This window comes from Cavia porcellus, unplaced genomic scaffold (assembly GCF_034190915.1).
Source record: "Cavia porcellus strain 051 isolate PalLab524CR breed Dunkin Hartley unplaced genomic scaffold, mCavPor4.1 scaffold_26, whole genome shotgun sequence".
Taxonomy (NCBI): domain Eukaryota; kingdom Metazoa; phylum Chordata; class Mammalia; order Rodentia; family Caviidae; genus Cavia; species Cavia porcellus.
This window is the reverse complement of record NW_026947509.1, coordinates 48960322-48983222: the sequence shown is the minus strand read 5'-3', so window position 1 is coordinate 48983222 and position 22901 is coordinate 48960322. Positions and strand designations below refer to the sequence as shown.

General features: G+C 37.2%; 1 protein-coding gene across 5 annotated transcripts in view; it reads left to right on the top strand.

Moving 5' to 3' along the window:
• Positions 1–22901, top strand: part of Erbb4 (erb-b2 receptor tyrosine kinase 4) — a 1018041-nt gene that overhangs the window by 856014 nt on the left and 139126 nt on the right. For all 5 annotated transcript variants that reach the window (XM_063237442.1, XM_063237441.1, XM_063237439.1 and 2 more), the window contains one exon: positions 7838–8023. In XM_063237442.1, the coding sequence (XP_063093512.1) occupies positions 7838–8023 (186 nt within the window). The remainder of the gene's footprint in view (positions 1–7837; positions 8024–22901) is intronic.

Here is a 22901-nt window from a genome sequence, read left to right as displayed (position 1 = left end):
TTTGGATTTGGGGATAAAGAAGGGGAAAACATAATACAATTTCTGTGCATTAGGTCATGCAACTGTATGAAACTCCTTCCTGTGAGCTATACATTCTCCAAGGATTTATTGATGGAACAATGAATATGATCAAAAACGTTACTGCTTTCAGAGAAATTGTTAGGAATTCCAGGCATTTAAACAGATAATTGAATAAAATAGGATACATATTACACAAGAGGTATACATGTTTAAAAACCTGTTATTTCCTGCTCAGAGGCAACAAATGAAATTATAAGATTGGAGAAAGCTCTCAATATGGAAAAAGTATCATTTTTAGAAAAGAACAAATATTTTGGATATGATGATGATGGATTTTAATGTTTATAATGGGGGAAATATTGTAATGTTCACCTCACTTCAAATTAATTAAATCATTTTAAACTACAAAAAATGGCAACTGATTCCACGTTTTGATAGCTCTAAAATATTTCTTAAAGTTATCAAATACTTTTTATGTCCTGGAGGTTAGAGCAAAACATTAGCACAATTACAGTGGGTTTAAGTTTAAAGGCTGAGAGACAAAGCAGTGGTAACATTTGCACATGTAAGGCATGAAAGGGTAAAGCAATAAGTGCCAATAATTGTAATGAGAGTGAAGAGTCAGAATAAAACACAACGTCAGCCACAGAGGGGTTTGGGGAAAGCAGGGTGGTTACAGAGATAAAAGAGTGCAGAAGGTCAGGACAACTTAAGAATAAGAATAAACATGTTGACTTTTGCCAAAGGACATGTCTGGTGACCTTTCAAGAGTAATTTGAATAGTAAGAAGGCAGGAACATGGCAGAAGCAGCAATGCCCAAGGATTTAACAACGAAGAAATAGTCAAAACGGGAATGGTCAAATGGGTACATGTTCCGAATAGAGAGAGAGAGGGGGAAGTGGAGGGGACTTTCAACTGTCGTCTTTCACATATGGGACACTTTAAGTTTACTTGTGGATATGGTGAACGTGATAATAAAATGAAGTTGTATTAAAGCAAAACAAGGATAAACGATGATCCGAGAGAACAGTCTCCTGGTCTTCACTGTAAGGTCCTACCTGACCTGAATCTACCTGTTTACAGTTTCATCTCATTCCTTCTAACGCTTTGCTGACCTCTGGATGCGTGAGCATCCTCACAGCTTCCAAAACATGTCAGACTCTTTGATGTTGCCCTTCTTTGGCTGTTCTTTCCTCATGTTGGCATTTCTGAGTTCTCAGAAATTGGGTCTCAACACATCCTGAACTATGCTTATCTGAAGGAGTTTTGGAAGCACCCTATTCCTTAATATTTATTTATAAATACTCATATGTTTCATATTTGTATGGCTTTCCAATTTGTGGGTTGCCTCTTCCAGTAAAATAAAAGCTCCATGAAAATAAATATGACATGATGAATGTAACATTTTTATTATTCCAGGCACATACAGGTCCTCGATAAATATTAAGAGAGTTAGATACAGTTAAAGAATGGGAAAAAAAAAGAGGATGGAGGAAAATTCAATTTAAGTAGGGGTCAAAGGAACAGAGTCAACACAGAGAGCCGAACTGTATTTCATGCAGAATTCTTCCATGGGGTCTCCCTTGTGGACTCGCGTTCCACGTGCCAGAATTTAATACCTGGTTCCTCAGTGGGTGAAAGATACAGAATGAAGATGGAAAACTGCGAACAGCAAAGATGCACAAGTAAATTATTATTTATTCCAGACAAGAAGGAACAGATTCAGGTTTCATTTATTTTATTATCTGGTTACCATCTGTAGCAAAATAAGGTTGTAAAACATTATCATGGGCCAGTAATTTTACTTCATTTTTCATCATTGGCCTGACCATTATCCTTTTCGTGTCCCTGTCACTGTCACCCCGCAGGCTCTAGGGGCAGCATCTGTTTCCAGTATTCACATGCTGACCAAAGCACAGTGTATGTCTACACTGATTTTCTGTCCTTTCTCTCCACCACCCGCCTTATGCTTGATGCAAGAAGATTTTCTCCCTTTTCAATTGGAGGGTACTGAATTAATGGTCTGTAGATACCATGAAGCAGTGAAAAATTGCTGTTTAAAATTTAAAACAAAATTGGCCAGGAATATGGCTCAGCGGCACAGCACCTGCCTGGTAAGAAGGTCCTGAGTTCAATTTCTAGAAGTTAAATAAATAAATAAAATAGCTCATAAGTTTTCACTAGCCATATTTATTTTTACTTTTCTTTTTATGAAACTGCTAACCATCCTGAGTAAGAAGTCAAATTTGAGTGGCACAGTATAAGTATCTGATGGCTGGGCAGAATGTTGCCTTAATGTGAAAAATGGTTTCTCTCACATTTAGTATTGTGCAGAAATGTGTTGCTTTCAAACAGAAATAGAGACACACATGGCATAGGCTGGAGACCGATGGTACCCATGCTTCAGAAGTTTCTGCCTACACCCTGTAGTCCCTGGATAGTTTGAAATAATGTCCTTATTCAAACTCAGACCTCATTATAAAGAAAAATGTTGTCACTTTAGAATTTTCAGTGTAGCATTCTACTTGTCGCTCCAATGAGAAAATTCTTTAATTCACCTGCAAAAAAACTATAAAACAAATGGAAAACAAAGAGAGGAATATTTTTATTTCTGGAAAAATAGATAATGCACCTCTCAAGTTTTACTTATTCCATTGGCCTTTTATGATATTTCCAAGTGACAGCAGTGAAGATCAAAACTTGCCTCTGTAGGCCCCACACAGAGATAAGCAGCAGAAGCCACTATTAATTTTAACAAAGTAATTTATTGAAACCAAACACTCCATGATTAAAATATTGGGATTTTTTCCCTTTCCATCCCACTCATCACTCTAAATGAATCCACTTTCCCTTTTCTTTATCTATTCCCCTATCCTCCAAAAAGCCATCTGCTATTTCCTTTATGAAAAAATAAAACCTACAATTAGTGTCTTGTACTTCTTTTCTTTCTCTGAAAAAGAGAACTATTATGCAAATACTCTGCAATTTAGTTTCAAATACTCTTTGTAGTGTGATGAGCAATTTTCCTTCATACAAACCCAGCTTTTTTTGCCAGGACTTACTAATAGATTTTTTTTTAAAAAAAGAGAACTTTCACTTTTCACATGAAAAGTCCTCTAACGTAAACTTCTCAACTGCATCTTTAGAATGAGATTATCATTATTCTTTGTATTGTAGAAGGTAAAAACAATCATTTTATATAAGGCATCCTCAAAAAGAAGGCTGAAATAACCTCCAAATCTTACTCCTCCCTTGAATGTCATTATTCTCTTTACCTGAGGAAATGACCTGTACAAAATACCACTCTCAGGAAATCACAGAGAAATGTTTTGCTTTGTTTTTTCCTACAAGTGTAACGTAAGGGATGACAGTTTATCTGTAAGTACAGATTTGTCATTTGATTTTAGCTGCTCCTCAGACGCTGACTATAATTTGACCCAATTTATTCAGGTAGGGCTAATGGGATGTGTTTGAAGCCACCTCATTAACAAGATAAACATCTACGGTGTGAAGAGCTGATGGAGCTGAAGTGAAAATTACAGTATCATAAGAAATTACTCCATATTCAGAATCAGAAATTCTAGTTTTAAGACCGATCCTGCAGTGTCTTCATTTCACAGCTTAGAATGGCCATTTCTTTCCACTGATTCCTGGCGATCAAAGAACTGTTTTTAGAAGGGTCCCAAAGACGTCGCATGTTGTTTAGCAAGGGAAAGTAGAGATTCATATTTGGTCCAGTTTTGCCAAGGTCCTTAAGGGTTTGTCCTTCCTACAGTGGCTTCCCCTCAGGGACTTGCTATGCATACAGTTCCTAAGTTCCAGACCTGATGGCCTGCGTGTGACCTACACTTGTAAGACAGTGCACAAGAAAGCCCAAGGGGCCACCAAGACAGACACAGAACTGTTATAAACTTAATTTAATTGCATATCTGACATTTAATATCTAATTAAATATCTAACAGCACATAATAATGATACTTATCTTGACTAGATACTTTGCACGTTGGTTGGTGTGTACATGTATCTTTCATGTGTGTATTATAATTTTGCGAAGGAAACATTAAGGAAGGAAACACTGTGTGAACCATACGCAGTATTCAGTTAGATGACAGGTAAGGTAGGTTGGCTAACACAGCTAACGTTCATTTCTCTACTGTGCTTGGAAGCCATCTCCCAATCAGTGGCTTCAAGCTTCTGCGACAAAGACTCAGAAACAAAAATCCTAATCCTCTGAGACACTGCGACACCAGTGTATCGGGAGGCTTTTTTCTCATGGGCCTTGTATCACTCTTCTCTATGCCAACACAGTCCCCTTCTTCCTTGCTCCAAAAGTAAAATGAGCCCTCACATCTGAATCCTGGAAATCTGTATTCTCCATCACACACGCCCCGTAACCATTAGGCACCACTAAAACAGTAGTGGAAGTTAAAAACCAGACACCAAGGGGCTGGGGATTTAGCTCAGCGGCATAAATGCCTGCCTTGCAAGGAGGCAGTTGTGAGTTCGATCCCTGGTACCGATAAAATGGAAAAAGACCAAAAACAAAAATAATAAAAAAATAAAAAATAAAAACCAGACACCACCCCTCAGGTAGCTTTAAGGTTCTCATAGTAACAATCAAACCCTTTTACATGGCAGGTGGTAAAAACTGAGCTCTGGGTGCCCTTCTCTCCCTTGCTCCTCCCATTTGCTACTTTCCCTGTCCAGAGAACTTTTGTCAGTGTTTCAGAACTTGTTTCTGCTGCTTAAGTCTGGGTGTGTAAATGATACACTTATGCTGTCAGCTCTTAGTTCTTCAGGTTTATGCAGCATCCACCAGCTCTCTGGGCAGTGTGCCTTTACGTCCTTCCTATTACCAGATGCAGAAGCATCCCTCTCTTCCCTGATCTTCCAGGATAGTCCTGGCATTTCTGCTTCTATCAATATGTGGTGTTTGCATTGTGATAATTATGCAGCTATTTTTCACTGTGCTGTGTAATGCATGTTTTCTTTTCTGTTACACACCTTTATTTCACTTCAAACTAATTTCTTCTTTCTACTTCAGCTTAGTTTTCTAGGTATCTGTCACTAATTTGATCTTCGGCTGCTGGTAGAAAAATCCTTTTGATTTCATCCTGAGGTATTGGGTAAATTCTCGCTTCTTGGTTTACCTTTCCAGAGCCTTTGTCTGGCTCCAGTCCAGGCTGGCTTTTCTGTCTGTCTGTTTAGTCTGGAAAATTCTCTTGTCATTATTTTGGATTCCTATAGCTCATGTAAGGTCCTTATTTTCTCTATTTCATCCTTTTAAATACTTTTTCCCTGTTTTATTATGAACGTATCCAGCAAAGAAAGAAAACAGGAAAATTTATTTCATTTTTGAAAAGATTTTTTGTATGTCCCAACATGTTTGTCACATCCACTGAGTTGAAATTTTGATGTGTGTAAGTTTTTTTCTGATGTGTGTAAATTTTTATCAAAACTCAGAATTTTGATGGCATGGACCCATTGAGAAAAGGAATGAACAAATAGTCTGTATTTTCATCATAGAAAAGTTTACATAACATTTATCTTCCCTAGAATACTTCTCTTTCCTTTGCTCCTGATAACCAAATCCACACTACTTCTCACTGGGCTCTCCAAAGGTAGAAAAAGCCACCTGTGATCTATAAGTTTCCAAAGCGTACTATAAGCAGTTCTGATGTCCGTCCACCTCACATATTCAGAGATTTGTGTGATAATACTGTCTCAGATTCTGGTGATATGCATTGGTGGATTGCTTCACATTTCTTCCTCCTGCTGAGTATAGTCGGGATATTTTATTGTTCACTGGGTTATTACCATCAGTAAGCCACTTTATTTTTTAACTATGCTATTTTATTACCTTCCTCTAGGATTCCTTTGTAGCAATTCCTTTATTGTCAATATAGTGGAATTGAGAAAGGGTGGAAATAACTTGTGTACAGTATTCAATCTCTCATGGCATTTTAAACAAATTCAATATAGCTTAACTTTTTTGGTCTATGATATTTCAAAAGCTAGAGAAATGTGGAAGAATACTATAATGAATATTCTGTTTCCCTATATAAGCTCGTAACAAATTGCCATGTATGCTATCCCCATATATGTATATATGTGCATATATTTGTATACATATACGTAAACATAGATATACACATATTTATCCTCTCTCTCTCTCTCTCTCTCTCTCTCTCTCTCTCTCTCTCTCTCTCTGTTGTATCTCTGGTAAATTATTTGAATGTAATATACAGAAACAAAGTACTTAATTCACAAATATTTCAGAATCTAAAGATCAAAGAACATTCTCCTGCATGTCTACAGTAGCATTATCATTTTTAAATATTAGCATTGTTGTAGTGTGACATAATATACCCCTGTGCCCTTAGATGTCCCAGTAGAATTCTATATAGAGGTGTGTACAATTTTTAGTTTTATCAAACTGTTAGAATTTTGATATCGCAGACCTATTTGGGAGAAGGAATACCGATAGAGATGAATACCTGTTTTCTGTAAGTTTGCTAAGTATGCTCAGAAGCAGTTCATATACAATCAGTCCATTCCCTCCCTGTATAGCTTTGGATTCCTTTCCAATCAAGGATCCAAAACCCAAAATTGCCTTAATTCTATAATGATTTGGGGGGGGGGGGTACCGGGAATCGAACTCAATGACCTTGCGCTTGCCAGGCAGGTGCTTATGCCACTGAGCTAAATCCCTGGCCCAACTCTCTATAATGAATTTTAATTTGTACAGCACATCCTTCTTTTAACTCTCTCAGAATATTTATATTTCCATTGTGTTCAGGCCAGTTTCACTTCAGAATGTCCTAAAATGCAGATTTGTTTAATTAATTTCTTCTGAGTAGATTTATGTTAAATGTTATTGACATGAATATTACATGGGTGATGCTATGTTCCTTTATAAAGGACAAATTTTACTATTACTGTCACAAGACTTCAACTTTATTTTTGTAATATTAAAGCACATATCAAAACATGATAGTGCATTAAAATATTCCTTATGATAATATTTACTTCAGAATTTAATGTTATTTAATAATAACTTTGGATTGAACATTAACTTTAGATTGTACTAACAATTATAGTTCTGCCTTTTATTATCATTATTAAGATAATAATAAAGAAATTAGAACTTGGTTCTCTTGCTTTGTGAAATCAGGAAAGTGGGACAGATAAATTTTTGTAACAGAACCTAGTTACCAAATTTTATGCATCCATGAATAAAATATCATTTTCAATTTTGAAAATGAAGTAAATATGAGTAACATTATAAAGAAAAATGTCTTATGAAACTATATATTCTATAAAAATGACAATGGGTACATTGCATGTAATTGTTTGCGTTTTTACACCTTATACATTTAACCTTCGTATGCTTTCCAACTCTACACTAATAATGAATTGAATTTGGGTAACCACACTCTAGTTGCAAATAACTGGTTTTGTGTGGATCATTATAGTCTACAGCCAAGAACGAAAGTTAAAATTCATGGTGCAAGTTGAGTTTCATTTCAATATACTTGATAAATAAAATATAATACTATTCATACGAAAGAAAAGAAAGTTTGGTATTAATGCAATAGACATTCTATAACTGCTTCCACTTGGTAAGTGTATAGACCTTACTTTTCATTTAATTTGATTGAAGTCAGTCATTTTAAGGATAGTCACAACAGTGTCTCTTTGGATGACTTCATCAAGTACATTTCCAAAATCACTGTCAGCACCATCCTACATTGCAAGTGACTACAGTTCTAAGGAGCTTTGAGCTGAATGGTGGCCTCTCCCTTTCTCTCACAGGAAGCGCTCATCATGGCAAGCATGGATCACCCGCACCTGGTTCGCTTACTGGGCGTGTGCCTGAGCCCTACCATCCAGCTGGTCACGCAGCTGATGCCCCATGGCTGCCTGCTGGATTACGTCCATGAACACAAGGATAACATCGGATCCCAGCTGCTGCTGAACTGGTGTGTACAGATTGCCAAGGTGAGTGCCATCACTTCCTAGCGGAGTGACGTTTCTGGGTTTGTATCTCTTAACTTGGAACAGTTTGGATATTAAGAGTATGTCAAGCCTTTCAACCCGTTCAAGCAGAATAAAGTATATTTTCTATATTGGAAGACACATAAGGAGGTCCTTACCTCAAATTGCAGATCAAACGTGATATATTTATGTGCTTTTAGGCTGTCATACTGTGCCATCCATGTTATATTTACTAGATACCCAAACAAATAGCTTACTAGTCAAAGGGGATGACTGTCATACTGGATTTGTTTGACGTTTTGTTTGATTCGGTGGAGTCAGGTTAGTAAACAGAATCAAGAAAGAAAAGATCGAATGTCTGAATTGTTTCTTTTTTAGAAAATTTTATTAAAATACCCTATAGAATTCTCAGCATCACAAATGCTCAAAATCAAAATAACTTCCAGAGGTTTTGGTTTGTAGTTGGTTATTGTTTTGAATTGGTTTGGTCTCACACTAGGGCTTAGGGTTGTAATAGATGTAAGAAAAACAGTCTTGGTGATTAGGAGGGTGCCCTGGGGTACCCTGATAAGTCCACTCCCCACTAGAGACTGTGGTTTGGGAAATACCACCAGAGAAACTTGTTCTTTCCATTGTTCAATGGGAACTAAAGGGTTAGGTTAAATTCTCCAATATAAATTTTAGCTCAAAGTTTTGAAGCCTTCCGAGGGCGAAACAAAACATTCACATTGTGAAGGCTACCAGCATGTAACTTCTGGTACACATTATGTTCAAAGAAACCTTTCTTTTTATTATCTCCACCTGGGTGGAGAACCTTTTAGAGCTTTCAGTGATAACAAACACCCTGCTGTGGCTTGCGAGCCCTAGGCTCACCTCCAGGGATCTATACTATCTTTTGTTTTGTTTTATTTTTTTGAGGCACAGCCTCACGATGTTTAATACCCTCTAACTAGAGATATAGCCCAGGCTACTGACCAACTCACAGGGATCCTCCTGCTTCAGCCTCCAGAGTTCTGGGATTGTAGCACACACCACCAGCCTAGATGTCTTTATAGAAACTTCTCCCTCTACAAAAACAGATATGTGATGAGTTTTAGTTCACCTAATAAACTTAGCTAAATCAAAATATGACCTGGTATTTTATAAGTTTTCTGGATATTCATCTTGACAGTGTACAAAATAGGTGCCAAAATATTGTTAGCAGTTTTGCCTTCTTTTCATAATCTAATAATGAAGGCACACATTATCAAAAGACAAAATTTACCATCATTCTTAAAACACATGCTTCCCAAGTTACTTGATGGTTAAGTGGAGTTTAGTGAAATATTCTGGAAGCTCCAAGTAGCTTCCTTATGGACTCTGTTATGATTTTGTACCTATCATGTGATAAACTCAGAGTTTTGTGGATTCTCCATGGCAATGAAGTTTGAAATGTAATATTGACTCTATATTTATGCAAGAACTTCTGTAATTTATAAAATGAGCTCAGTAGGCCAGAAAAATTCTCAAACCATCCTAAGATTATACATACAAAGAAAGCTAAACTTCAAATTTCTTAACTTTATATGTCTTACTGTATTCTTCACAATTTAGATTTGTCCTTAGGGATTTATGGCAATCATATGGCATGTATTCAACACTGTGTACTGTGATATCAGAAATTATTTTGAGTTCCCTGAATAATCAGGCAATTTATACCTTCTTGCCTTTCAAATGCCAGCCTCTCTGTTTAGAAGTTTGGCTGTGAGAAACAATATCTGCCATTCACAATTTAAAGGAGAGATTTAAATTGGCTCATAGGTTCAGGGGCGTAAGTCCCTGGTTGGTCAGTGGAGGGGCGTGGTGAAGGAAATCTACTCACACACACTGGCCAGGAAGCAGAGCAGGGAGCAGGGGCAGAGAGGAAGGGGTGAAGAGCAGTTATACACCCAGCTCACACCTCCGTGACCCACCCAGACATACCCAGAAGTGTGTGTTATCAACCCCTTGGGTGACTTTCAAGACAGTGAAGTTAGCACTCAATCTATTTCTTGGAAGCCATGAAACAGAGAATTATTTTAGGAATGTCTCTAAAATATGGATGATATGGACTGAATGAAGACAGAAATTTTACAAATATCAGTCTTAGGAATGCAAGGCTTATTTTTTTTCTTCCATCTTTACACCAAAGTAGACTCATGAAAATATGTGAGATATCATAACAATTGCTCCAGCATGGCTAATTTGTCTGTATCTCTTTTGTCCTTATTAATAAAGCTAGCATGTAAAGGGAAGGATATTTCTTTAAACTAACTTCTGTTATAACATCCCAGTGGGAACTCCATCAGTACGGAGCAGTAGTAACACTTGTATCTGGCATCAGAAAACCCTGCCTCTGTCCAAGGCACTGCTTTTGTACTTTCTGTTCATTACTTAATGTGTCTCATCACAAAACCATGCGGTGGGTATTGTCATACCTCCATGGTGCTTCAGGGAGGTGGGACAGAAGGGGTGCTGAGAAGTTCTTCACAGCTGGTGCTAACAGGTTGGGCCGTCATTTGATGACAGACTAAAGATTCTCCAAAGTGTTTTTGTGGGCTTAGAGTACTGAAGCATAATACTGATAAGGATGAGTCTGCCTGGAGGAAGGTATTTAGCTTTCAAATGCGTGAGGCAAAGCAGTATATAAGAGCAAGATCTGGAAGTGGGCTTACATTTTAGAAATTTCTGTCCATGGTCAGTTGACCCCACTGCTTGGGGCCAGTGGCAGGGAAGCACAGATGGCCGGGAGTGTGTGGTGGAGTAAAAAGCCGCTCTACTCATGGCTAGGGTGTGAAATAGAGAAAGAGGAAGGGATTAGGCACACATGAATTCCTGCAAGGCCACATCCCCCTGGTCTCTCAGAAGTCCTCCCACTGGTCCTGTCTCTGTTTCCACCATTTCCCAATAATGCCAACACTTGGAGCTTTGGAGGCCATTGGAGAGCGAAGGCATGCCCCGAGCGAGGCATGTGTTGTATATCTAGATTTTTTCGATGCTTTCATATGTTGTGCTATTTAGTTTATTGAAATTCTGGCACTGATGACCCATTAATTCGCTGAGTTACTGATGAGGAAAGTAGGAAGTTAACAACATGCCGGAGTCTATCACTCTGCCTCCTGTGGGCAGTCCTTACGCTACACACATTTCCTGTCCTTCCACACCTGCGTCACTGCGGCTTTGTTACCCGTTGCCCTTCTGTTGCACGTGTGAATTAAAGGACGTGGTAGAAGCCTGCCATTTATCATGTTCTTTTCACTGACTCGCAGTTTTTTAAAAAATCTATCATAAAGGCTACTTTTCATTGTCTTCATGAAGATATGTGCTGTCATTCATCCCAAGCAAGTATTGCATGAATAATTATGGAGTATTTTTTCACAAATTGTGATAGTGTTTTAATTGTTACAATAAAGCAAGCTTCAAAGAGTTCTGTGAATTACTGTGAGTTATAAATACTAGTCATGGGTGACACTACAAATTAAGTATTTAAAATATGTGATCTCACCCATTATGCCCACAGACTGTATAGCCCAATTCCCTCGGTTGAAATCACACATTTCCCATTTATTAGTTGTGTGGCCTTGGACAAATACTGTAGTTAATTTTCATGTGACCTTGAAAACAATATCTATTTCATTAGAGTACTTGTAAGGTAAGACAGTGTAAGATGCCAGGAATACTGCTGAGTCTAAAGAAGAATGTACACTATCTGTTACTTAGTATAATATATTAAAAGAATTTAATAAAGAAACACATATGTATGGTTATCACACTGTAATGATGCCATTTTTAAATCTTAGCTGAAAGATTTGATAGGTATTCTCAGGCCATGCTGAATAGAGGCTAAAAACCAATCTCATGTTTAGCTTGCTATATTTCTGAGCTTTAGAAGAAAAAACTTGCATCTCTCATCTTCCTCTACTTTCCTAGGCAGGTTTCTAAGATGCAATTTATTCTGCTTGTGCTCTTATGGCTTCTAATTTTCATGTTAGAAAATTGGATTGTTTGTAATATTGAAAACATGTGAACTTACCAATGAACTAGCAGAAAACTGAGATCAAGGATAATTCATAGAATAAGGCAGTCTGTTACTAAAGATGCGCAAAGAGAAAATTGTAACTCTTTCCATCTCAAGAAAGGCAAGGTCGGGATTGGTTTGACCTCCTATTACTGTACAAATTTTAGTTCCTGACTTCTTTTCCAAGGAAAATGTTTATAGCTTTTTCGTCTGCTGCTGCTGTATTTGTGAAGATGGATACTGAGTGTAGGCCACTACTTTTCAAAATCTTGCCTCTTTCCTAAGATTTAGTTGGTTTATTTTATTCTCTTGTCAGATTTTATTCTGGCACTCTGTTTAATTTGCATGCGGGGTGATTATAGGTTTGCTTTTGGGGGGACATACAAGTCCATCAGAGATCTCCTCTACCCTTCGAGGTAATTCGCAGGTGGCCTGATTAAGTTGTAAATTTATTCAGCTGAAAATGCTTCTGAAAGGAGATGGAAATAAAATCATTCAATCATTTTTGAGAATTAAAATTAACTTAGTATGTTTAAACAAGATAATTTAGATTTTCCCTATGGATAAAGCTATTTTCAGTAATATTTCTACAGATAATTGATTTCCAGCACTTAAGTTTTCTGAGTAAAATGTATATTCCCTCAAATGTCAGCCGGCATGTTAGGCCAGTTTAATAGTTTTCTCCAGTAATTATTTTGATTTTAGGTTCTGTTTTCTTTAGCCCAAATTTCTTTTTCTGGTCCAGATTATTTTCCTAAGAGAAGCTAATGAAAGTAACTTTTGTGTGGCCCATCGAGGAGTGTCAGTAGATCCTTTAAAAAATGTTTGGTGACAGAGTAAGAAGGATTGTGAGTGGGACGTGGAGAGAAGAGCCTTGGTTCATAAACAGATAATTCACTATCCTTGTAAGGGAACAGAACCTCTATGTTAAGAAATGAATTTCTCTTCTGTACATAGATATAAAGTCTCTCTTAAGTCTCGCGTGTCTTACACAAGCAGAACCCTTTACCATCTGTCGTCCACTTTTCCATTTTTCTTCAGTAGTAGCTGCAGAGCGACAGGAGACTGATTTCTCACTCCATACAGCCACGTCCTTTTCCAGGAACACAAACTGACTCCAGATCAGAGTGTCTGATGCAAGTCAAATGCGTGAACTGGGCTGACATTTCTCATTTGCTTCTGTTCAGATTTTGCACTTAGAGATGACTTAGTCATGTGCACCTATATTCAAACTATCAAATTTTAGAAAAATAGACAAGAGAAGAGACAGCCACTGCTGTTTTAGAACAGGTAAAATTGGCATCTATTCTTACACTTACGAATTATAATGCTGACATCTAATTCTGTTTTGAAGTTTGTGATTGTCAGTTGGCTAGGGGGTTCTCAATGATTTTACAAAAAGAAATGGTTATACTTTAAATAAGCAGAACAGAATATAAATATTGAAAGGTGAAATCATGGTATTAATGACATAGACAAGTACCATGTAAAGATAAATCACAGAATTAAAATAGAAGTATTTTTATAACTGTAAAACCATTTTTGGGAGAAAGAAGGGCAATTGCTCATTATTTAGTATTTTAACTGCACTATTTAAAGTTGGATGCAATATATGGTCTGATGAGTTGTCATTACATCTTTTGAGGAATTCAATGGCAGGGATCTAACTCAGTGGTAAAATTTTATGTATGGTAAATAGCTCCTGGGACTCCTGGGTCATGCTGCAAATTAAGCTAAAGATAAAGAATTAATACTTGAAATGCAGATGCATCGTTGATTATTTCATAGAGATTCAGCATTCGCTATTGTTTTTCAGGAAAAAGGCAGTCTACCCAGTGAATCTCTGGATTCAGAGATTTGACAACTGAATCCCAAAGGAGAGTTATCTAAAGTCTTTGTCTAGCAAAGAGAGCTTCAAGACAACCTGTCATTTATTATGAATATTGGGTTTTCTTAAACTCTCTAAAGCTCCTTATCTGGAATATCAGGGTTGATAATACCTACCTTGTAAGATTGTTGTAACATTTAAATAAAATAATAAAATTTGTCAGTATAGTTCCCATTTCTTGGCACAACAATGACTTTCTAAACTGTTGACTTTTTTGATTATGAGTTTTGGATGTGTTTTGTTTTGTTTTGTTTGAGACAGGGTCTTGTTATGTAGTTCAGGCTGACCTTGAACTCATTAAGTAGCTCAGGCTGACCTTGAATTCATGGTGATCCTCCTGTCTCAGCCTCCTGAGCACTAAAATTACAGGGGTGCACCACCACACCTGGATTTATAACAATCACTTTAAAAGATTATACAGAATAAGGCCATCCATTTTAGAAGATTGTTTTGCCTCCATAAATAAAGTTCCTTTCAATGTTTATTCAAGACAGAAAAGAAATCTGGTCCAGAAAAATTTGTTTTTATCATTTCTTGGTTGAATGGAAATAAACTTGTTCTCATACCTGATTAAAGGAACATCACAGTAGTTTTCCTTCTGTAAATTAAAATTATTCTATAGCATCATAATAGGATGTTGGGAAAATAGTGGAGATGTTGGTCAAACTTTAAAACCTTTTCTAAGATGAGTAAATCCTGAACACTTACTCTACCCAAAACGTGATGACTACAGTTAGTAATAATTACTGTATTCTTTAACTTTTGTAAAAGAGTAGATCTCAGAGGTTCTCATCACACATTCACAAAATAAATGGTAAGTAGGTGAAATACAAATATGGTGGCTTACTGGTGATAATCATTTCTCAGTGTATGTATCAAAACACCGCATTTTACTGTTTTCCCAAATATATTCCATTTTTACTTGTCTATCATACTTCAGTAAAGCTGGAGAAAAATATTCCAATTTGATGCACACCTATCGGAATGATGAGAAATTTTGTTGTAGTCATGTATACAAAAGCTTATTTTGAAAATATTGAAGAATCTGAAGATATAGACACTACTGTGTATTTCCCTTTTTCTGAATTTGTGAGGCAAAGCACATAAAGGTGTGACTTGTTCACCCTACAGTAACAAAACTGTCTGATTCTTGTGCTCACTCGATGAGACCTTTCCAGATTGGAAACCCAGAGTGAAAATGAGCACATCCTCTCTGTATTTCAGAGCAGCAAGCATAACATACCAACTCGTGTCTTAGGCGCATAGTATGCTAGATAGGTCCTAAAATAAAATCAATTAAAAATGACACAGAAAGCGTGGGCCCTGAAAATTCCTCTTGTGGAACTGATGAATCTTTCAAATTGAGTATCAGATCCTATTGAAAAGTTGAAGGCACTCCAGAAGATATAGGTCAATGATTTTAAATTTTCTGGAAGTTGTGGATTTGTTTCAAGTGAAATCTTACTTGAAACCCAAACCAAATAAAATTGAGCCAGTCCTGCAGCAGCCCGAATTGTGTTTCGCAGAAGCCTGAGGGTTCCCGGGGCTGACAGAGACCCGCTTTAAGCCTCTCTGATGAGCCTCCTGTGGCATTAGGAAGAACTGAAGCCTACACAGGTGACAGTGTCTAAGGCCATCACCCAGCCAACTGGGACATCGCTGTCTGGTTGAACTGACACCAGTCTCCAAACCTGCAAAACTCATGAGCACCTTACTTGGCATTTAGGTGAAAGCACTTCTACAATATTCTCAGTACAGGTGAGGAGTAAACACAAGGTCACATTCCTTTTGTTGTAAGTCGTTAAAAGATCTAACCAAGTTTTTCCCATTGAGAATTTTAAATCAAGGAACTAGTTTACTTTTGCTTCCAAATGCTTTGTGCGTTCGGTATACTTTCAAAAGGATTCTGTTTTTAATCTCCTCTTTCCATCCATAGTTTTCCCTCTCACTCTTTAGATCAGAATGTCTAATAACATCACAACCTCCCAAATTGGTGATAAAGCACCTGGCTGAATTGGAATTGTGTTTATCCTCTCTCAGAAACAGTCTCATGCTTTTTATTTATTTGCCAAATTCTCATTTCCTGAAAGGAGGATGCTATACAAAGGATAAGAGAGAATCTCAGTGCTACCACATCAAAATAAAGTTTACTGAGGCAATTTCTAGAGCACAGGTCCCTAAATTGCACTGAAGGCTTATGTCCTGGGGTTTGCATGAAATATGAAGCTCTCTCACTTAAGAAGTCATTTCAGTGGTTTCTTTTTTTCCTTGTCTGACCTATAAAATGGCAAACTTCTTTTTCATTTTGCCTTGACTGTGGCTTAGTTTGGCGTGCTGAGCTACCCTAACTCAACTTGTAAGTTACTCCTTTCTGTAACTGGCAAAGTTTTCATTTAGCTACTATACAAATGCGGAAAGTAAAGGAATTAATTTCCTTTCTGTAAATTTATGCTTCAGCTGTACTTTTAATGTACTTTTTGACAGGAAAGTGAAAGCTATCCAATCCAAATGGAATACATTGTATTTCATGTGTTTAAAATGTTCACAATTACATCTATTAGACCTGACTGTGTGGGGGTGGGCATTGTAGTGGGTTTTAGGAGCACAGTGATTTTCTCGAACACAGAATCAAAGTACCAGGACTGGCATATCTACTTTATCACTCCCCTACTGCTCTTGTTTCTAAAACTGTAAGGGTGGGTGGGTGTTACAATATTGCTCTCAGGATGTTGAGAAATATATTCATGCTCTTTCAGTTGTATGTGTAGCAGGCTATTTTTCCCACAGATCTCAGAATGTTTACAGTAATTTAGAGAGACAAGACTAGTATTTTGCCACAGACAAGAGAAACAAAGAATGAGATCCAGTGATTTATCTGAAAACAAAAGAACAAAAGTGGGACTAAAGACAAACACTTCTGCCTGCCACCCTTGACCAAGGCCAGGACTTCCTCCTTTAGCTTTTTTTTTTTTTTTTTTTTTTTTTCCTGGAAACGTTTAAGAAAAATCTTGTATTTTGGAATACTTGTAGACTTTAGAAGATTGTGGATTTTTATAAATAGGAAGTTACAAAAATTCTACGTAGAGGTTCCCTTTGCTCTTTATCCAATTTTCCTAAGGATAGTATCCTGTGCCAGACAGTGTGACATTGAGAACAGGAAATTGATGTGATTGCAATCCACACCTCATTCAGATCTCACAGGTTTCACATAAGCATGTGTGTGTGTGTGTGTGTGTGTGTACTTGTGTGAAATTTTATCACATGTGCAGATTCATATAATTAACACCATAATCAAGATACAGAATTCTTATGTGACCCCATGCTGTCCTATTTTAGCAACACTTACCTCCTGCTTCTGTTTTTAATTGTACTACAGTCCTGCCTTAATCCATATTCCTATAATGTCATTTTAAAAAGCTACCCTCTGAGCTTGTGTCTCATACATTAAAATAGGCATACAGTATTCGGGACACAAAGTTTGATTCTAGTGTTAGTAAGTTGGAAGTTTACTTTCAAAGGATATCCTCTATAGATTTGCACAAAAATATTCTAGAATAGTGACTATTGCATAGAAGCACTTGGATTGTGTGGTTATGTGACCTAAAAGATGCCCAACAGGGCCAACAGAGAGAACTGTGTTAGGTTCTCTGACAAAATCAGAGCACCTGTACGTACACGGCTGCTCTTTCTAATTACCATAGGAAGGGAGTTTAGCAGGTCACTGGCTGCACAAAAGAGAAAGCCCAGTGAAACCCAGGAGGGGACAGGGTGAGGGGGGAGGACAGGTAGGTTGATAACGAAGACAGCCTGAGAATTCACAGGAGCAAGCAGTGGGGCTAATACCAATCTTCTCCCTTCTGAAAATGCTCAGGAATTTAGAATCATTCATTTAATTTCACACATGGTAAAGCAAAATATAAACAGATTTTGTGATATGAATGTATGTATGTACCCTGTGCAAATATACATAGATACATATGCTGTGTTTCACTATACCTTGAGTAACAATTAGGACAAATTATATTTTCAATATAGACCAGTCTGTGTAGCTAAAATGCTACAATACCCAATTTATTATGTCTACATGAGGAGAGAAGGAACAGAAGAGAGGATTTCGTCCTTCCTGGCCGAGTTTTCCCTGAGCTCAGTGTCTGCCCCTCACAGAGTGAACGAAGGATGGGCTTAATGGCCATCATCTATCAGCCAGCCGTACTTTAAGCTTCAGGGTCCTGCTAGTCCCCACGCTCTATGCCTTGACAAGGCTAATTGTATAATTATACCACTCCATCACCCTCTCTGGTGCACGCACTGGCAAAGACCAGAACAGGAACTCTGAAGATCATTGCCCCAAGCAGGAACATTAGCATGGATATAGCTCACTAATGGGGCTGCTCTATTAAAAATTATAGTACATAAGGTTTAAGCCAAGGTTTCTTTGATGAACTCCCCTGTAGATTAAATGCCAGAGTGAGTTGAGCTGGCAAATTAGACTTATTTTATTTATTAAAATAACATAAATGATTCCTTTTCTGTGTTTTTAGAGCCTACTGGGTATGGTTTAAGATTTACCAAAGTTTTAGTACTAAAATGAGATAGACTACAGTAAGCTTTCACCAAGAATTCCAGAAAAGCTAAGTAAAAGAATATTCTTAAATTAATTTCAATGCGGCCTGAAGTAATTCCCTTAAAATCTAGATAATATTGGTGGGGAGGATTTTGTGATTTCATTTCTTTCTTAATCTGGGAACTGGTTACATGGGAGACTGGGTATGTGCAAGTTTATCGAAATATTTAATTTATTCAGTTAAATATTAACTGGTCAATAAAGTTCAGTATATATCAGTACACTAATGAGATACACTTTTCTACTTTGCTTTTTATACTATACAAATATTGAGTCTCACTATATTTTGCTTGAAAGATTTTAGATGAGTGTTTCTTCAGAGGTTTGGTCAGTCAGTTCAAAATATCTCTCTGAAATGACTGTTTAAATAGATTAATAGAGGACTAATCTAGAATATGGCAATTGCTAACTCAAGAGTCAAGAGCCAAACTGTCTTTCTGGTAGAATTGAGGGAATTTCATGAATTTGTCCCAACCATTCATGCATATCAGCCTTGAATGATCATGATCATAATGGGTCTTTCTCTGGATCAGGTCGCCAGTTTGATTTCCTACAAATACAAAAGGACAATAAGCAGTAACAATAATGGAAAAATGTGAACCTTCTATCTCATTAAACTGAGTGTTATTCATAAAGTGAAAACACTTTTATAACAACAAAATAAGCTAATATTTGTATTGAAATTATGGTAAGGGTATTATACTTTATCAACAGAGTTACAAGTTAAATGTTTCAGTGAGTTAATACATGTAAGGTGCCTAACACAATGCTAGGTGTTTACTAGCATTTACTAACCTTACCTGTTATTATCACTTGTGTTATTTCTGCTCGGATATAACTTGTCCTAAGCCACACAGTTAATACACATGGCGCTGTATCCTGCCCATTGTGTTCCCAGCTTCTCAGCATGTCCTCGGCATGTGTATACACCACCTTCCACGCTGCTGATTTGCATAACACCACCAAAAGCACAAGGTGATGGCCTTGGATTAATAGTCCTCATGTCAAACTGGCTTTTCTCCTGATTTAGGCGACTGAAGGAGATATTTCCTGTCATAATCATTAAAACTTGAAGTATAAAGATTTACCAAGGCCAGGTCTCTTGTACCGTCATTCCGGGGAGAACGTGTGAGTGTGTGTCTTAAAAATGAGCTCGATGGCTGTATTTCCAGCCACTTTGGAGGCTGAGGTGGGAGTATCACTTGATCCAAGGAGTTCAAGAACTGAGAAACAGCGAAATTCATCTCAAAATAAATGAATTAAAAATAAATTAATTACATGTAACCAAGTGAGGTGATGATTGTATTAGTATCCTGCTTTAAGAACAAGCCCATATAATCCATGTAACACCTGTAGACTAAAATGGTAAAAATGGGTCTTTTCTTGGGTGCCTTCTAAGTTTCTCTATGCTTAGTATCTTATTACAGCTGTCTGTGATCTTACTCATAGGTACCCGGAGGTATCTGGTCACAGATTTCTCACAATTTCATCAATCACTGAGGCAGAGGTATTACAAAAACTTTGCTTAAAAAAATTAGACTTAAATTCCCCAAAAGATTGGCCTGGAAAAACATTATTGCAAACTTCTTTAAAATCAAATTCAAGATATTACAGTAGTACCTGCTAGACTCCCTCAACATTTCCATTCTAAACCTACATATTTCAAGTTTATTACCTGGCAATAAAATTTTTCTGTGGATTATGATACAAAACACAAAATTTCATCCCAAGGCAATTTTTATTATCATCCTTCAAATATTGAGATTATGATTGTTTTTAAAAATACCAGAAAAGCTAGGTATTTTGGAGGACACCCACACATTGCAAGTTCTTTATAAAATGAAAGTTCTAAACAATTTATTCCTCATGAGAAACAAAGAAACAAACAGCTAGAATCTCCAGGCTGGAGGAGGAAATTCTAGGAGCCTACTTTGATTTTCTTTCTATGGTTTAAAGGCTAACCTGATATTTATGTTGAGATTTGTAATATTATAAGGTTTCAAGAAATTGGCATCACATGGACCTAAAGGAAATTGGATTGTACTCAAGGGAAAATTATAATATAGACTTAAAATGCAACCTACAGAATAGTATTCTCAAAGTCACTGATGTTGTTGGCATAAGTGCTTTGAGCTTCTATTGTATTGTGTGTGTGTGTGTGTGTGTGTGTATGTGTGTGTGTCTATGTGTGTATGTGGGTGTGTGGGTGTGCATTTTGTTTTCCTTACTGGTGAGTGTAAGATAAACTGACAAGCAATTTAAAAATTAAGAAAACATTGGTGTGCACTACTAGAACCAGATATTTTATTGACAAACTAATCCCTATTGTATCATAATAATTAAATTCTTTGTCAACAGAATTTGCGATATTGGAAGTTAAATTTTTTTCTATCCTCAAAGCACATATAAACTAGTAAGGAAATATATGGAACACCTTATTTTACCAGCTTCCTCTCTCACCACTCTCAACATGAGTGATTTAAAAGGAGAATAACTACCTGTGATGTGCATTTCCCTTTTGGATTGAATGAATCTACTTTGAGTCAGATAAGGTAGGTAAATTTATACTTTGTATCCATGAAGGACTGTGATTTTTCAGAATCAAATAAGATCAGTCCTGGGAGAGTTTTGGTAATCAATAATTCTAAAGTACTTGAAAATGCATTTTTGTGCGAATGTCAGAAGGTAGCTGTAATATAAATATGTAGAATTTTTTTAAAATAACTAAGTAGGAGAAGTTTTACTGCATTGGCCACTTTCTGTTAAATCTACCGTCATTTCTCAGTTCCCTAATGTGACTGGAATGAATATGAATTTTCAGGACAGGAATTTTAGGACTGAGCTTTTATTTTCATTAATATATAAATGTACTGGATGGTATTCTACTAGAGGAAGGAACAGAACATATACACACAATGTCAAGCCTATACACACGCTCACACACACACACACACACACACACATAAATTTTACATATCTTTACATGAATACGATCACAGTGGAGGAAGGGGAACTAGTTATAGAATCATTAAAACTCCTCATGCCAAAGCTCACATATGCATCATTGACAAGGCAACAAGCTGCATTGTGATTTATTATAAACTGGACTGACCAAAACAATCACAGAAGATTATAGGTTTTACTCACAAATAATGTTCCATGATGCACTTGTAATCAGAGTTAAGCAGATTTCTCCTAAAAAAGATCAGGCAAAATTTCTTAGCCTTTTTGGTGTAGAGAATTTCTGACAATTTGCTGGTCTTCTTGGTAAATTATGTCTCATAGCATACCAATGGCTTTCTCTCATCTACGTCTTCATCTCAGAGTAGCTGTGTATCTCTGGCTCTCTGTTTGGCTCCATTCCCATCCCCAAATTCAGAGCTCATTGACTCAACTGTATTCTGACCTTGGCTTACACAGCACAATGTTTATTGGGAAGTATAATCTGCCAAATTAGTGCAAAGTACTACAGAGCCCTGGAAAAGGCACCAAAGTCATGAATCTCAGTTCCGTAGGACACAGGTAAGGAAGAGAGGATTGGCTGTGTTGGATTGAAGTCAGAACACAAGATCAGCCTTCCTGTCTTCCATGCTAACGTATGCCAAACAGGAGCATACAGGAATGAGACAATTTTCCTGGAGTGTTGTAGAGAAAGAATTCCAGGGGCAGCCACAAAAGACTGCTTCATTCTGGTGTCCAATCAGTTTAGCACCAAGAAAAACATTCCAGCAACCTGCAGGCCATGTGCTATGTTTGTCTCTTTGCCTAAGGCACTCACCAATTATATGTGCTATAAATGTAAGTACATCTCCCTTCCATAGGCAAAAAGGACTTGAATGTTTGTGTGTGCTCTGATTTATTAAAAAAGATGAAGAGTTTCTTGGTGCAATGATGTAATAATCCAAGAAGTTACCCAGAAAAACCAGAGTCTAAGTTATGAAATCTGTCCTATGTAGTTTTTCTGATTGCTGAGACAAAATACCCAACACCAAAAGTTAAGAAGAAAGGGTTTACTTGGCTCACAATTTATGGAGGTTTCAGTCCACTGTCAGCTGGCTCCAGTGCAGGGTGGCACAGCAGAAGGACATCACAGAGGAGAAATAATTCACTTCATGGCAGGGAGAAGGCAGAAGGCAGTAAGCAGCAAGCAGTAGCTGCCTCTCCCTTTTATCCCTTCCAGCCTGCCCACATTATCCACTCCCAGAGCTAGGCTAAACAACCACTGAGCTAATTTAGTAATCATGTACCCTTAATCCCAGCACAACGTGCTCTAGATCCAGCCCCATCCATGACTGGATGAGGCTTTGGGGCGACATCTTGATACAAGCCATGA